At 36.5% G+C, this 17,691-nt stretch overlaps 1 protein-coding gene across 1 annotated transcript in view; it reads right to left on the minus strand.

Moving 5' to 3' along the window:
• Positions 1 to 710: 710 nt before the first annotated feature.
• Positions 711 to 17,691, minus strand: part of CHSY3 (chondroitin sulfate synthase 3) — a gene marked incomplete at its 5' end in the record, with an annotated part of 141,259 nt that continues 124,278 nt past the window's right edge. The window contains one exon of the mRNA XM_083883015.1: positions 711 to 5,037. Within this exon, the coding sequence (XP_083739141.1) occupies positions 3,472 to 5,037 (1,566 nt within the window). The 3' untranslated portion in view covers positions 711 to 3,471. The remainder of the gene's footprint in view (positions 5,038 to 17,691) is intronic.

The raw sequence follows: 17,691 nt of genomic DNA on the forward strand, positions 1-17,691 counted from the left end.
CCCAAGCATATGATGAGGCCCACAAGCCTCATGAAGTTTTGCCCCTTCCGTCAATGCCCTTTGAGAGGAAACAGAGATGATGTGTGGGAGCAGGCTCTCTTTTCCCCTGGGGATAGTGAGAAACATGATCTGCACGAGACAACCCACCACCCCACCCAATGAATGAGTTTCTGACCCTCCTTTCACGCCTCCCTGATTAAAATGGCCCTTTTGCTTATCAAGAGCAGCTGGTGGCAGCAAGCACCACCCTTTTGTGCTGGCTTGAGTTGCCGACTCATAGCTCCAAGATAGGTAGCAGCACAGGTGGCAGCACAGGGATGACTTTGGCACAAGGTGCCAACTCCTGTGGCTGAGCCTCACACCTCCCCCCGACCTTCTGCCTTTCTTCAGCTGGAGGACCAGTATCTTGATGCACAGTAACACTCATCAAGTCTTAGAAAGCTCAACATGATGCTTTTCCTTCATTCAGGAGATGCAAATGCTCTCCATTAGATTAAGAACTTTGACTGGAAAAACAGGCCATGATGCAGTGGTTTGGGATTTCTGAGGTTTCTGAGTATTGAATACTGAGATTATTTCAAAGAATGGCTGTGTCGGAAAAGCCAAAGTGCGAGCTGTTCACAACCCACTTCCCAGCAATGAAGCCAGGAAAGCTATTCCCAGGGGAGGGAGGGGGGGAGGGAGGGAAATATTGGTTGTTATATTCTTTGTGAATTCACTTGTCACACATTTACAAAGGGACATTATACACATAGAAAGTTCATTTTACAATCAAGATTATGATTCAGACTAGACAAAAGCAAACAGTTGATTAACACACATATTCCCATCTTAATCTATACATACATAACATTACTCTAACACTTTTGTGCTTTTTTTCTTCTTTTAATATGATCTCCTTAGAAGGCATATTATTCCTTAGACAAACTAACACAAGTTCTCAAGTTATCTCAGGATAGTTATTTCAAAAGAAAATGCAGTATTTCATAATAAACATTTATAATCAGGATTTTAACAAAGTAATTCATCATATAAACAAATGAATCAGTCAAGACACTAAATAAATATTTGTACTGGTAAATACTAGCATTTTGCTTATATCATGTAGGACCTGATCCTGCAAGCCCTCTGTATATATCTTTATCCCCACTGAATGATTGGTTTCATTGCTTGTTCTAATCTACTATTTTACTTTGTGCTGAGCAAATACTTTCTTGCCACTAAGTTTAGTAATTGAAGTAATTACTGGAATACAGCCCAGCAGACAACGATTTCCTTAGATGTCTTTGAAAGTTATTAGGTTTTTTCTTGTTTATGAAATCATCACAAAGATTTATCAACAGACAATCAATTTTTGATATTTATAATCTGAGTTGCTTGGTTTATTGAGATTTTAAAAATATATCATATTCCTTGTTCTTGGCTTTATTTAATTAACAAAGTGTGTCTTTTGCACTCAATTTGAAAAGCAATTTCCAATATTATAAGTGCTACTGAATTTTTCTTTTGTCAGACATTTGAGCTAAAAATACTTTGCTAGGAAGGCAAGAGCCTCCAGGAAAACAAGCCAGGAACTCTGCTTGAGGAGGGCTGGTGCAAACATGAATTACTCTCTCTGTTCTCATCTACCACAATTACTACCTTGTCCAGGGCAAGGGAATGGCCTTTTTTAAAGCACATCACAGACTATGGCCAACTGTTTAATTCTGAATTTACTCAATCCTTGTCAGAGTTGCCTTTTTCTTTGCTTGGTCAGTCCAGAACAGAGAACCACAGATAAGAGACATTAACTGACCTACAAACCTCCCTCTTCATGCCTTAGGAAATTATCTGGATATCCTAACACAAACAGATGTGCCAGTGAATTCCAATATTAATTGTTTGGGGGGAGTTGTGGTTTTTTCGCTTGGGTTTTTTTGGGGTTTTTTTTTGTTGTTTTTTTTTTTTTTTTTTCTTTTTAAGGAAACACAGAAGCAGTCAGTTACAGCTGAAAAGCTTAAAACTTTTTCTTGCCCAGCTCTGTTTGAAATATAGTTTGAAATCAAGGGTACTGAGGTTATTAGATGTATCCAATGGAATTAAGTTTAAGCTTAGCTGAATTCTGATGGCTTCCTGAATGTCTCTAAGCTGTTACCACAGTATAACATGAAATGTTCCAAGCATGTGGCAAAAATAACAGCGATTGTAACGAATCACTGCCTGAACTGAATAGCGGAACATACTTTGAAATTACTCTCTCTCTATATATTTATATATAGGGATATACACACACGCACACACACACACATATATATCCCTATATAAACATTTCTTTAAAATACAGAAATTTATTTTATTATTTTTCCTGTTGGTATTACTTTAAATACTTTACTTCATGAATCCACAATATGATAACTTCAGGCTGTTTGGAGAGATAAATCTGAAGACAGTCTTATAATCTCCACTAATATAAATATATTAGCAAGGAACTTTGACCAGCAATAGTAAATTTTGAAACTTAAATAACTACTCTACAGTTTCTTTTGTTTTAACAAGTTGCTACTGAGTACCAATATTCATGAAAAATGTAAAACAAAAAATAGAGCTTTAACATTTAACACTGAAGTGCAGACTTAAAAAAGGAATGTAAAAGAAAATGATGTATTAGAGACTCATTCTAAATAGAAAAAGAGCAACTTATACTATGTGTTTCAAAGTAAGAACACTGTATGCTTGCACTTTATCATAAATGACTATGTTGAGTCATAATTTCTTCTTGCCTGCAAATAAAGGATGTTGGCTCAAAAATCTTCAAAGTACACATGAGCATTTGATTAATTCCTGTTTGTTGTGAAAATAAAGTTCATTTACACTTTGACTGAATAACAATGAGGAGTTAATTTTAATAATAAGACATTTAAGGACCTTGGTAGCCAGTACCAGTTGTATTTGCAAGTAGCTCCTCGGCTTTACTCTTTTTTTAAAAAATAAAGGTACAATTATAGTTATTCATTTACTTTAAAAATTCTAAACATGAAGAAAAGTAGCATTTATACATATAAGTCCTCATATAAATTATAAAACTCAAGTTTATCTTATAGAGTTCCATCCCCAGAAGAAGCATAAAGCACTTTTGTGGTACCTTCACCAGTAAATATTTGTATCACATCAAATCTGAGAAATGCAAAAAAGATGATACTGAATCCAAAAGCTGAAAGACAACATTTTTCTAATACAGTCTCTTGTGACGAATATGCTCCATGGGCTTGTACGATTTACATGACTAGACTGAATTTCAAATAAAGGAAATATGAAGGAATTCACTTCACCAGTTCAGTAGGTATAAGAAACATCAGTGAACAACAGAGTCATCCCATTTGAGGTCAACAGTCTTTGAGGAAGACTACAAGGAGGGAGTTTAAAATTACGACAGCAAAATCAAATAATAGCAATGAGGTAAACTCCCCTAAAAAGGCCAAATAGGCTGAGTTGTCAGGAGAGAGTCCAGTTGTACCTGACACCCAAATGTTTCTGTAGCCAGAGTCCAGCGAGCTGCATGGTAGAGGCAAATGTACTTGCTTTGGACCCTAAGCACATTTTATATTGTTTCGGATCTAAATTGGGGTCACACTGAACAGGATGAAAAATATGGACAACTCCTACTTCCTGACTCCTGAAAGCCTTTAAGCCAGACGTTATCACTTTAGTAAAGAGATCTACATCCTCAAGTCCCCAGCCTTGAATCGAGGTATCAAATCCACCAGCAGTAAGTAGATCACTTTTGTAAATACAGGTAATTCCAAATCCATACTCCCTCCAAAATCCAGTTCTTTTTGTGAAAACAAAACTACTGTCAGCTGGAGGGTTGCCTCCATATATTACTTTTGGATCATATTGGCTGAAGATGATAGGGTAGTAAACCTGTTCTCCCTGAATAGTGTTATCTCTGCATCGCTGGAGGAAGTCTGATGTGAATACCAGATCTACATCACAGAAGAGCAGCAAAGTGTCATTATCAAACTGAGATGAGGCCATCTCAAGACCTAAACCTCTAGAAAACTTTCCTGACATTGGAATGAGGGTCATATCTGCCTTGGGGTACTTAATGCTGTATTCTTTCACAAGCTCTATGTGTTTGCTAGAGTCTTGTCCCGACTCAGAGCTGAAGAGAATTATTGCCAACTTTACATTCTGCTTGGGAATCAGACAAGTCTTCTCAAAATTATCCATAAATCTAGAGAAAGTATCAAATCTTCCCGTGATAGGGACAAGAATATGTATTTTCTTGCCACTGTGTCTCCCAGTGTCTTTGGTGCCTTGGAACGTCGAGGAAAAAATCTTTAAAGAATTTGAAAGGAAAGAAAAGGATTGAGTGTCAGTGTTGGTGTTCTCCAGCAAGCTTTTTACATCCAGCTCCTCTGCTTCTTTGAAGAAAGGTTTGCTAAACAATTGCTGAAGGTAAGCATGGCGTCTCACCGGAACTGTAACTTTCCTTCCTTTGTGCCTTTTGTACAAAAGCAGTAAATCCAGGATGTACTCTACTCCATGCAGAGGGTCTACCCTGCGGTACCCATACTGTATTTCCTTGAAATCAATGAGCCTTCCTCTAGATCTGGAGTTCTCATTTATCATTTCCATGACCTGCATCACAGTATCATCCAGCGCAGCCCGGAGGACACTGCTCAGGCTCTGCCGGGGTGGCTGGTTCTCCACCATGGAGTAAAGAAACTTTCCTGTCAGGAACTCCCACTCAATGACTTCATCCCTTTCACGTGGCTGGAAATTATTGAAAGACGGCACCACTCCCAGTTGTTGATCTTCCTTATTTACTTCAGTGTTACTGAGCTTGCTCATCAGAACACTTTCTCGATGGAGCTGGATGGTCCGATGGCGCAGCTCGGAAATTTTGCGACTCAGTATGTAGTTGTGCAGCCTATATTGGTAGGCTGGTCTTTTGTTGGGATGAAGTGTTATGGCTGTGTGGATCTTGCTGTTGTGAAGATCTTGAATGTAACCCTTGCGGTTGTGTTCATAGTTTTCGTGGAACAATTGCTGCATCTAAAAAGACAGAGAGGGGTGTGGGGGAAAGAGACATTAGGTTGAAGTGCTTCTACCCAAAAAAAGGACTCACATTGGTACTAGTATCATTACCAATTCTTATAGACCATGGTTATTTTTAGGCATAGAATTTTAAAGCATTCAGTAGAAAATAATTACATTGTTTTGGTCTGAGTTTCAGTAGTGCCCACAGTAAGCAAATATTGTCCTCTGTCTAAAGAGAAGGTCAGCTATCTTGGGTTATCTTCACTTCATCCAATCACAGAACTAAGGGAAATGCCTAGGCATAGGTCTGTGGGTAATATTTCTGCATTCATAGGTGCTATGCATGAAGTAATGACTTCACTTCAATCTAAACCCCAATTAATACAGATCTGTAATGAAAGGATAGCAACATTCACCATTTTTAAAAAGCATTTGTGTCTTTGTGTCTATGGAGCACAAAGCTGATTGGACTGATATATGAAAATAATTAATGCTGCTTAACATTCAAAAACTGAATGGCCTTAACAAAAGTCTTTTTTTTATGTTGACAGAGAATTCAATAATTGAAATAAAACTATTTGAATATACATTTTGTAAAGTACACATATAATAGAGTATGTCAATAAGGCAGTTGATTGTGATAGTGATTTCCAATTTATTCCCGTAGCAAGAAAAGACATTCTACTTCTGTCAATTTAGTAGTGGTGATATAGTGAATAGATACATTTTATGGCTGACAGGTCTAGGATCCAAAATATCTGGCCTTCTTACTTTCTATGATGACAACTGAACTATCAGCAAATCATAAAACTATTTTTGACTCAGCTTCCTCCAAAGAAGGCAACTTAGCTCATTGTTAATGTGATGAGTATTTATTCTTAAATGGGAAATTATACCGAGTAGTAAAATATTGATATCATAAACATATTTAAAAACCGCTGTTCCTTGCTAACACCTACTAACTCCAGAGCATTGTTTCCCATGACTAGCAGATAAAGGAGAAAAGACTGGAGTGTTTTTATATGCAAACAGATGGGTCTGTAATTTATATATAAGGAAAATGTGCTAATCAGATAGAAAATGTTCAGGAATGTGTGATAAACTTGAGCTGTAATCAGATTCTGAGATGGGTACTGAAGTTTGTCTTTTATACACTGAAGAAATCAAGAGAGCTAAGTTCTGATTGCAACATTTAGCTCATTTTACTTCAATTCTTTCATGAATGGAAGTTTTGCTATGGGAAAGGGCAATAAATGTAAAATAACACCTAACAAAGCTAAGAATTATGAAAGCTATGTAAAATTCATTAGCATGTACAAGACATAGACATTGTCACATTTAGAAAAACAGAATTTTAATATAAAGCTTCTAGAGTGCCCTTCCCATCTCGTTCAGACCCCAAATGCCTCTGCTTGAGCAAACATGGTTACTACTATTACTCAGATTAAAATTTTTAAGGTTAGTCATATAACATGTAGAAAAGCAATAGACATATTCTGAGAAATACTTTAAGCTATATTAAAATTGCCTCCAATAAAATAAGTACCTCTGTTATATTAAAGTGAAAATGAATGTGAAAAACCATACAAAGTTACAACATGACTCATTATTCACAGAATTCCTACCTAAAGCTGTCTGAGAACATCTGTTCTGTCTTGAAATGTGGGTGTTTTGCTTGTTACATGAGAGAAGATGAACAAGGGACATGAGGGTTTGGGTATTTCATTGTAATCACAGAGATCAGGAACAAACATCATCAGGCCTGTTAGTGTTTTAACTAGCAGTGCTGGAAAAACTGAAATACTTCCTTGAGGACTAAGAGATGGTCACTGCCAGGACAGGTGGATTAGAGATTGAAAGGGAAAACAGTGTCTAGGAAAGAGCTGGGTGATGATATTTGCTCTTTGGAAAAACAGTTTTCTCGCTCTACAATTTACATTTTGAATAATAAAAAAGGAACAGCTGATCTGGCTAGATTTCCATCTCTCCAGTTATGAGTAACACTTCCTTTCTGGTCTGTTTTACTTAAAATTGTATGCTGTGAACTCTGCAAGGTGAGTATGCTTTTGTATTGTCCACTTTTTCTGCAAAAAGCTGAACACATGATTTTTACATCTACAATTCCACAGTAAAGTCTCCTTAAAGGAAAATAAAGAAAATATGTAATGTCGAAAACAAAAGAAGAGGAAGTGGTTTGGGTGGCTTTCTCATCCAAGTTGTCTAATGAAGAATGCTATTTGAGTATAAATAAAACAACCATTAACTTTGCACATTTACAAACAGTAATATCCTTATAAATTACCTTTAAAGTATGTGATTTTACATCGTTAAGTACATGAAAGTTTTATGTAAAGTAGTAAAATGCCTGTTATCCAAGAGATTTGCAACAGATGACATTTTATTGCAGCAAAGCTAAATGCTGTCCTCCAACTGTGCAAATTCTTCTGTAACCCTTGACTTATTATTAAATCAGCTTTACAGAAGATTCATTAGCAGCACTTATTTAAAAGAAATATTCTGTTGACATAAATACTGCATTTTTCGCACATTCCAATTTCAGATGCCTGTGTTCATTTGATATGCTTCACTGAAATCAGAGAGAAGATATGCTCCATTATAATAATGATTTCACTTTTGAGAATCAACAAGAGATTAAAAGTAGCAATGAAAAAAAAATTCAATCAACTCAGTAATGCAGTACTCTCACATATATGCAAAACTGTACTAATCCATTTTCAGTTATGTTAGTGAAAACTTATAATAGATCCCAATTTGGAGAAAACAAAACATGACACTGAAAGCATCAACACTTCCTGAAGATAGCCTGCTTTAATGTTGGTGCAGAAATTTGTTCTCAATGTTGCAAGAAAAATAAGTCTTTTTACAATTCAACTTATTAACATCTAAATGAAAGCAATTCAATTTGATCCTAACTTTGCTTTGAAATTTCTAAGCAAGGTGGTCAAGCCCAGGAGGCAAAGGGAAAGATGACTAAATTTCCTGGAAAAATGGATTTGCGTGAGAGTCTAAATTGAAAAATGCAGTCATAAATTATCTGGCAAAGGAGGTGGGTTTGGGAAGTGGCAAAATTTATTGAGTATTAAGTAAAACAATTCAGCATGGTTAAAATAAACCTTCCTGCAAAAGTTTTCATGATTTTGAATGCCAAGGTAATAAAGCGCCAGATTAAATTCTGTGTAGATGAATGCAAAGCACATGTGAGGAACTCAATCCTAACTCTACCTGAAGAATGTCAGACTGTGCAAGCTGTTAGGACTCTGGAAAGAGAACCTAGTCTACATAGTATGCAATTCTGTGTAGGTGTCACATGGAGGTACAATAGTGATGAAAAGAAAAGCAAATAGCATGAGGACAAGTCTAGAGTGAATCAGAAGCTTCATTACATGGTTGTGTCCATAGCCCACCAGCTTCTTGAAGACTCTGACCAGGCACCTTGTCAGTATCGTCCCACCTGAAACTGATAACGCAGAATTATAGAATGTTAACGGTTGGTAGGGACCTTCAATATCATCTAGTTCTAAGACCTGTGCCATGGGCAGGGAGACCTTCCAGTAGACCAGGTTGCTCAAAGTATTATCCAGTGTCAGGATAATACAGTGTCAGGGTTGGGACATCCACAACCTCTCTGGACAATCCGTCCCAGTGTCTCACCACCCTCACAGGAGAGAATTTCTTCCTAACATCTAACCTAAGTTTTTCCTCTTTCAGTTTGTACTCATCACTCCTTGTTCTATCAATACAATTCCTGAAGAGTTGCTCTCTGGCTTCCCTGTAGGCCTCCAGATAGTAGTAGGCTGCTATGAGGTCTCCACAAAACTTCCTCATCTCTAGAATGAGCAGCCCCAACTTTCTCAGCCTGTCTTTGTACCTCTTATCAACTTTGTGTCCTCATCTAGACTTCCTACAATAGTTCCACATCCTTCCCATGCTAGGGGAACCAGAACTGGCACTCCAGGTGGAGTCTCACCAGAGCAATGGAGAGGGGCAGAATCCCCTCCCTCCCCTGCTGCCCACAGTGCTCTGGATGCAGCCCAGGACACATTTGGCTTTCTGGGCTGGGAGTGCCCATGGCTGGGTCATGTTGACTTCGTCATCAACCATCATGTGAGTACAAACACACTAACCAAGGCTAGCCAATGATTACAAATTTGGATCATTAAGCAAACAAATAAATAAGGCAAAAGGGAGTAATCCAAAGAGGGCAAACCCTGACTTCAATGGAGAAAGTGAGCACCATAAGAAAAACTAATAGGAATGGTACCATCTCTTCTCACATAAAGAACTATGACACTTATAAGAATGCACTCAAGATTCAGAAACAGAAAAGGAAATAATCACATAGCTCAAGCACAGATCTTACTGGCACAGCAAGCTGCTGATGGTAAAATTTTGAATCACTTTAAAGAGCAAGGCAACAGCTTAGTGACAAGCTACAGTCATTGTTATCTAGAACTTCTGGAATTCCAGCTGAATATATATCACAATATTTCCTTATTGTCCTGTACCCCTGCCTCAGCTTCTCCTACTAATTAATGCAGAGAGAGAATATTTTGCCAAATGAACATTTAGTTTGACATGATACAACGAACTTACATTCACTGAAAGCAGTGAATGGGAGACTTTGTCTTCAATTCAATATAATACATGGACGTCCAACATTTCATCTTTTCATATTGCATGAATTTTTGACTTTTCTGTCACAATAGAATAGTGAATAGTTTTCTGTCTTCTGACTGATTCTTACAGCACAACTAATGCAAGAGTTGGCACAGACTTCTGCTTGCCTTTTTCCATGCCAGCTGAAACTAGAAGTTGGCAAGAAATACTAATGATCTAATCATGCTCTGAGGAACTCTGAACTACAAGTAGGAATTAAAAAAATTATAAGAAAGAAATCAGAATAAAGGCAATGATTTATTATTGTGGCAGAAAAATACACAAGCACAAAGTTATTTGCATTGCAAGCTCTGAAATCATTGTAATCACTGTGATTTACTAATGTAATAAAAAAGGAAATATCTATTACATATACACAAAAGCCCAAACCAACCAACTTTATTATTGCAAGACTATCATACAGTAAAAGAGTGAATGAAAATGGTGCTTTTTAAATTAAAACAATTTTCTTTGAGCATTAAGAACAGTTCCTCCCATTTAACAGAGAAGACATAAAGCTTAATCCTCCATCTACTTGATGTTCTTAAATCCACAATAGTGCTAAAATGTTGACCATTTTATCTAAACTGAATGTTTAATAAATGTAGAAATAAGATGAACACGAATTATTTGTGGTCTTTCTTCCCTCTGCTCTTTAGAGTTTAGCTCTGCTAAAGATGAATCTAGTTGATGCACTAACTTTCAGTGAGTTCAAGGCACATTTCATCCATATGAAGTACACATGTAAATCTAATGCGTTTGAGATGATACTGTTTTGTTGAACAGCAGGAATTTGAGTGCTTAAAAAATAACTCAGATGACTAGAGGCACATTAGGATGGTCTCAATAATATGTACTATAATAAAATGCAACACTAAGCTGCAGGTAATCTAAGTTTCTGGACAAGAAGACTTGATCTGAGCAAGTCAGTTTTGGTGCTCTGAAAAATACTATCAGCCTGGAGAAGATAAGGATTAAGACTGGAATTATGAAATCCATAGGATCTAGATAACAGAGAAGCAATAACAAAAAAGCAATAACAAGCTATGTACAAGTTGGGAATTATCAGTTCCAAGGGAAGTTATTACAGAAGCTTCTAAGGAATAATGTTGTACCTAGTGATGCCAGCACAAAATCTGGAACACTGCTCATGAAACACAGTCAAAGACATTAAGACTAAATGAGCAGATAACCCATAAGAGCCAGAGAACTTGAAAATTAAGAAGTTATGGAAATTAAGTTGTTACAATAAAATAACAGATATAATGCTATATCCATGGTTGTAAGAGGTGAGTGACTATCTTAGGAAAGCTGACTTTTTAAACTGGGAATAATTGACATACAAAGAAAACATAAGAATATTAGCAGACAGTAAGGTGACATGAGCAGATTATGAAAATTCATGTGCATCCTCTACAGAAAAGGGAAACAAAACTCAATGTTGCATCAGTCAGAATATTTCGGAAAGATGCAACAAACAATTTCACACAATTCTGGACCTGCATTTTATTAAATCTGTGGGATCAAAACAATGCAAAAGAAACTTGTCAGGGCTTTTCTAATTTAGCTTATAAACAGACAAATGAAACAGCACTGGTATACAAGGACAGCAGCATGCGTGGAAGGAAACAGAAAAATGTCTTAAATTACCCTGGGCATTATCTAAGTGGAACAGTTGTGGAAAAGGCTGCATTTTAATAGTCAGCAGATTTAAGGAAGGTAGGCTGACAGTCAGGACTCCTCAGGTTTGGACTGCCTGGTGTCACTAACCCCCTTCTTTGGAACAAACCAGCCTTCAGAAGAGAAGCACCAGGGTAAGGTGGAAGGGATGACAGGTTAAGAAAGTGGTAGTAACAGATCCAGTTACAATGAACAACAGCCCCCTAAGCACTGCCAATCCTTCCACAAGGATGTGAAATGGAAATGGCTGACTCAGCAGTTTTGATAACGCCAAATATCTGACCCATTTCCTGTTCTGGATGATAAAGGATGACTGATCATGGAGAAGATATAAGTAATTTTCCTGTCATAGCTTAAGCTTCATGTAATTCAGTGGTGTTCAGACTCGTGGTTGTTCCTACACACTCAATCACTGAGAAGCTCAGCAGAGAAAAGCAGGTTCTCATCATCAGGGAGCTACCCAGGGAAACACCAAAAAGTGCACTGAGACCAGCTACATGTATACACCATGAGTCTTGGGAGATGAACATGGCCTCCATGGCATTAAACTAATACCCCTGCAGGTAGAGCCATCTGTGGGTTTGCCATTGTTTGCCTCATTACAGAAGGTGATTTACCACAGTAGCATTGCCGTTATCACATCCAGCTGACAACCCTCAGCATATGTGTACTTCATGTCCTTTTGAACATCTTGGTGGGGCATGTGTGCTTCCTTAGGTAACAGCTTGAAGATAAAAACTTTTCCAAATGCTAAAATTGTTCTCTGACTCCCAAACATCAAGCAAAGGAGCAATCTACCTGCCTTGAAGCCAAATCTCCCATGACCTCAGGGGCATACTTCCAAACCGGCTCGTGCCAAGGTTACTGCCCTGCTGCAAAGGGTGCTTCAGCTCCCTTACAACCAAATATCCTTCCCCGGCATATCTCATAAAGTATGAGACAGACAAAGAATTTATTAATAAATGGTATTTCACCATTTTAAAGATAATAAATCAATAATTAATATTTTCTGCATTTGTATCAAGTCACTAAAATACTCCATTGTTAAAATAACACAGACTACATTATTGTCTACTAGTTAGTTATAAGCTGCATGATGTTATAAGAACTGCACTCTATAAGAAACCCTAGCTTTTTAGGGTTTTCTATAAGAAACCCATGCTTTATTATTTACAGAATTCATACTATATATTAAAAACATTGTAAAATTTGACCACAAAAGTAATGTCTAAGCTTTTATACCAACACATCTTCAGTGCAAGACACCAAACCTTTCTGAAAGCTCATATGCAGCAATGCACCAGAGCATTTACCAGTATTTCTTCCTATAAAACACATACTTTTTTAATATGCATTTGAAAAAATTGCTTAATTATTAACTTAAAGGAGCAATAGAAGAGGAAGTTATTTTGCCAACCTCTTAACCCTTAAGCATAGTTCTGAAAGGAGTTTACAATGATTATTGAAACAGAACACACATACAAATTTTTTTGTGTTACCAAAATAAGAATTACTAAAATTTTATTGTGCTTATGGAATAATTCATTAAGTTAAGTGAACGTTACAATTAACTCTATTACATAGCACGTGTATTCAAAGTGTGTAAGTACTTTTATTTCATAATCTGTCCCTTTCTCACTATGTGACACATTTGGCCATATAGAGGCAAAAATATTAAATCTGTCAAATATTAGTCTTCAATGTACACAACAGACAAAATGGAAAAAGTCCTTAAGGTTATATATTTAGACAGAAATACCAAGTTCTGCCCTCTGGATGAAGGGAAAAAAACATGAAAAAGTGATTTGATGACTAATCATAATTTCTAAATTGTTTCTATGTGTTGTAACATAAAGTAGTATATTTGTTTAATAATAAACTTTTCTAAAACATGGACTCATGCATTTGGGTATCTGACTAAAGATTTGAATATTGTAATTATTCTCTGAAGTGCATAAGCACAAAAGCTGATTCCACATATACAAATTATATTGAAACTGGAAATTTTGCTTCTTTTGGGTACCTTGTGGGTAGTACCAGAGTTGAACAAGGAACACACCCCACTTTACAGAATTTCCCCAGAAGAAATTTTAACTGAGAGATTTCCCTGTTGTTATAACAATAAAAATCACGTCCTTTTCACTTCTACTCAGTAGTGCTCATATGTTTACATTTAGCTTATCCTCAAAGCCTTCCCTCCTACAAAAAAACTCCACATATCTAAAGAAAACATCCAAATACTAGCAGCTAGTGTGGTGAACACTTTTTAGCATGGATATACTCAGCACTCTTCACAGTGTTACAGAAGAGAGTAGTTTGGTTTATGAAGATGCCTGGGACAGTATTTCATTCACACTTGGCTAGAGCCATTCCTAAAAAATAACAGTGGTAATGTATCCTTTCTGTTTTTCACTTGTTGAGACCATGTTTGAGAGTCTTTGTCCATCCAGACCCATTTCACAAACTAAGCAAGCGAAGTTGAAGCCACAGAATTAACACCCTGTTATGGCCTGAGGCTGTGCAACCTGCTTCATGTGATGACTTCACCCCTATCACACCAGCTGATACCAGTTCGGATGCTCAGCACACCATCTGCACTCCTGTCACGTCGCCTGACATGGGAAAGTAACCTGCTTCACTCAGAAACCTGCTATGTTCAATGCAGGAAACCTCTTCCACTGGATGAAGAATTGGAAAGATTTTCTCCTGCAGTGCAATATATAAAACTAATGTTTCTACAGCCTTTATGCTTCAAGTACTCTGAGTGGGTAATCTTAAAATACTGGGAGAGGACAATTTCATACAGCAGGAGAAAGTAGCTCTCTGCATGCCCCTGCCCCAGTAACAACACTAGCTATAAAAAGTATGAGGTTCCTGGCTCATGAAAAAATCCTTATAATGTAGAGATATTTTACAAGACACAATTCTTCCTACTGGGAGATGACTATTCTGCAAACAACAACAGCCTGACACAAAGGGTTCCCTAATATTTATGACTTCCCTTAGAAGAATCAATCTTCCTGAAGAATCTGCATGCCTGTGCCTTCCTAAACCTGTTACCTGCTACAGAAAACATACATTTTACTTTGCTCATCAGGAGCTTGAAAGAACTTTCTGAGTCCTAAGTATCCTTACTTTTGAAGTAACTCACCAATTCAAATGCTGAAGAAAACTTTGAGAAAAAGCCATTTTAATTTCTAATTATTCCAAAAAATTTTTAAAAGATCAAGCTTCAGGACTATGAATACTGAGATCTAAGTGTTGAGTTAAACTGCAGTACTTCTCTGCTATCCAAGTTAGTCACATTTCTCTCTAAATGAAAAATTCTAATTGAAAACAATCATTTGAGTTTACTAATCACAGTATATTTATCATTATAGTCTACAAAATGGAAATGTTGTGATCTACTACCCATCAGTTAAGTCAATTAGTGGAACACAAAAGTTTTTTCCTATTATTCTAGGAGTCTTTAATAGTATTACTGTTTGAGACTAAAATTTGAGGATAAAATGAAAGTAATTAATATTTTTCTCAGCTGTTTTTATTGTCTTTCACCCTCAGATTTACCTAAGTTTCCATAAAATCCATTTTGATACAAGACAGCAAAACCAAATAGCCCTATCCTTCCAGAAGTCCACAGCTATTTGGAAACAGAACTTCACTTTTAATTAATACTCAAAGAAATAATAGAATCATCTTTATTATAACTAGAGGATTTATCTATTCAAGTCTTGTACCAAAAAAGTTCTCCTTTTAAGCTTATGTCTCAAATATTAATAAAGAGTTAGTAAATATGAATTACTTTTGCACTCTATGGGCATTCTATCACATCTGTTTGTCACCTCCTAACACTTATGTTTGCAAATACATGAAGTTTTGGAACTTATTAAGTAATGTTAATCCAGTGCAACCTGATGGAACTTTGATTTCCAGTCTTGAAACAGATCCTGCTTGAAGACCAACGGACTGGACCGGACAATCTCTGTGTTCTCTTAAATTTACATTACTTCACAGCCTTACAATTCCATATTAATTAGTAAACTTATATTACAAATCATAGTTGGATGAGGAACAGAGTGGTAGCAATATCTACTGTAGAATCAATATTAAGGACTCCGCACCTGACCTCATCCAAAAGTTTTTCACAAAAATATAAACTTTGAGAGACTGGAAACACTGACAATTCAGCATAGGTTTTAATTTGTATGATATGACCCATATTATACAGCATGTATGCAAAGGCAAATACATAGCATGATTCAAAATTATTTTGAGCAACTCAGCCTTAAAGAGATGCTACTTTGCCTGTTCATTTATCCTTTTTTCCCATTATTTTACAGTTAAGTTTTTCACCTGCCTCTTTTCTTGGGACTGTCTTACTCTTCTGTAGATTTGTGAAAAGTACATAGACATATTAAAAAAATAATAATTCCTCTGTGTTTATTTGATACCCTTCAATTTATTCACATGTATTTTTTTCCCCCCACATGTTCTATATATACCCAAAATTATACACTGGGAGCCCTACAAGATGAATACAACATACCTGAAGGTGAAACACATGGTCTCAACAACTGTATTGTACAGTCCAGTTAAACAAAATGACATCAACAGCAATTTCTTTAGCTGAACTTTCATGCATTTTAAAAAGCTGGCAGATTGGTTAGAATCACACAGGTAATGCCATAAAGAGTGCACTACAACATCTTGTGGAGAATATAGTGTTTCTTTTTGGCTAACAAGACCTGGATGCACACCTACCATACAAACAGCAAATGAGAATACTCAATGCTTATTTCTTAGGCAAAGTAAAGCTGTTAAAGTTCCACCTGAAGAGAAACAGCAGTTTGCTTATGTTGTCTGAAAAGGCCAAAAACCCATAGAAGTTAGTAAGAAGGAGTAATTTCACAAAGTCAAAATAGAAAGCATGACGGGAGGAAACAGATGGGATGCCAGCCTATTCTGGGGAGTAGTGAGGATCAATTAATTAACTTATATGACCATGCTGAAGTTGGGAAGATCAGATAAACTGAAAGGAACTTCTTGATCAGGAAATATATCTTGCCACATATAGAAGAATGCAGTGCACCAGCAGATCTCTTCTTTGATAACAAAACACTTCTGAACAGTAAAGACAACAAGGCAGGGTACTGCTGCATATAGGGCTTGCTTTGTCAGAAACTGTATTTATGTCAGCAAGTGAATACTGATGGTGTGCTGTTACCAACACTGCAACATAAGTCTTACCTACACCCACCTCCTCCCACTGGGAAATTGAGCCATATCAGGAATGTTCGGGTAGCCAGAATAGGGGGGTTTAGCTACAGGGGACCATAATAAAAAAGCACTAGGTTAATGAAAATCGCAAATTTTCTATAAACTAAACAGAAGATCAGCCCAAAAGTGCCCAAGGACCCCTAGCCAGAGCAGCAGCAATCCCAGGCAGAAATGCTAGGAGACTGAAGTTTGCCATCCCCTGCAGACTAGAAACAAAAAGGAGGGAATTTGGTGAGTTTCTCAATACAGAGTTTGTTCAGATGTCTTATCTAAATAGATCTGCAGAGCAGAAACAACAGAATGTTGTCCTTGCCTTCACTGTCACTTGCCTGATACTTCTAGAGATATTTTCCTCTCAGTACAGGCAGATCTGAAAAGAAGTCTTTTCATGTCTGAAATAATTGTAACTCCTAACAGTAAATCATATTACTAATAAAAATTACTTCAAGCACTGAAATGACAAAAACTGTTTAAAATGTCAAGAAGTCAAGAAAAAATAAGACTGCTTGGAAAAAAAAGTCTCATAACTCCCTATATATTTCAACACAAACCATAATTATGCATCTAAATTTTTATTTCTTTTGAGGCACAGGCAAGCAGTTTACTTCCCTTGCTATTGTTTACCAGCTACAGTTTTCTATTTTCTTTTAATCTCAAGAAGTTATCACTCTATTGCGAATACACTTCAGAAACTACTGGGTTTACCCTTTAAAGAAGGTTTTGAATAATTTAATTATTCAAAGAAAAATTCAATAAATGCTTGCATAGCCAATTAAGTAAAGATTTATATTCCAGCACTATCACATAACACTGAAATAATGTATAAAAAATGGCATCCATAACTTCTATAAGTAATACCATAAATTCTGTTTAAATACTCCATCAATCAAACAAATTAACTGTCTGCATACATTACACAAGTTTTTACAATAATGAGTAAACATCTACAATAGAAACAGTGTAGGAAACACCTGGCCTTGGATGCCTTTGCTTATTCATAATTAGCAGTATTTCACTATTAGTTTATGTATTTTA

The sequence above is a fragment of the Zosterops lateralis genome, assembly GCF_965231275.1.
Source record: "Zosterops lateralis genome assembly, chromosome: Z".
Lineage (NCBI taxonomy): Eukaryota > Metazoa > Chordata > Aves > Passeriformes > Zosteropidae > Zosterops > Zosterops lateralis.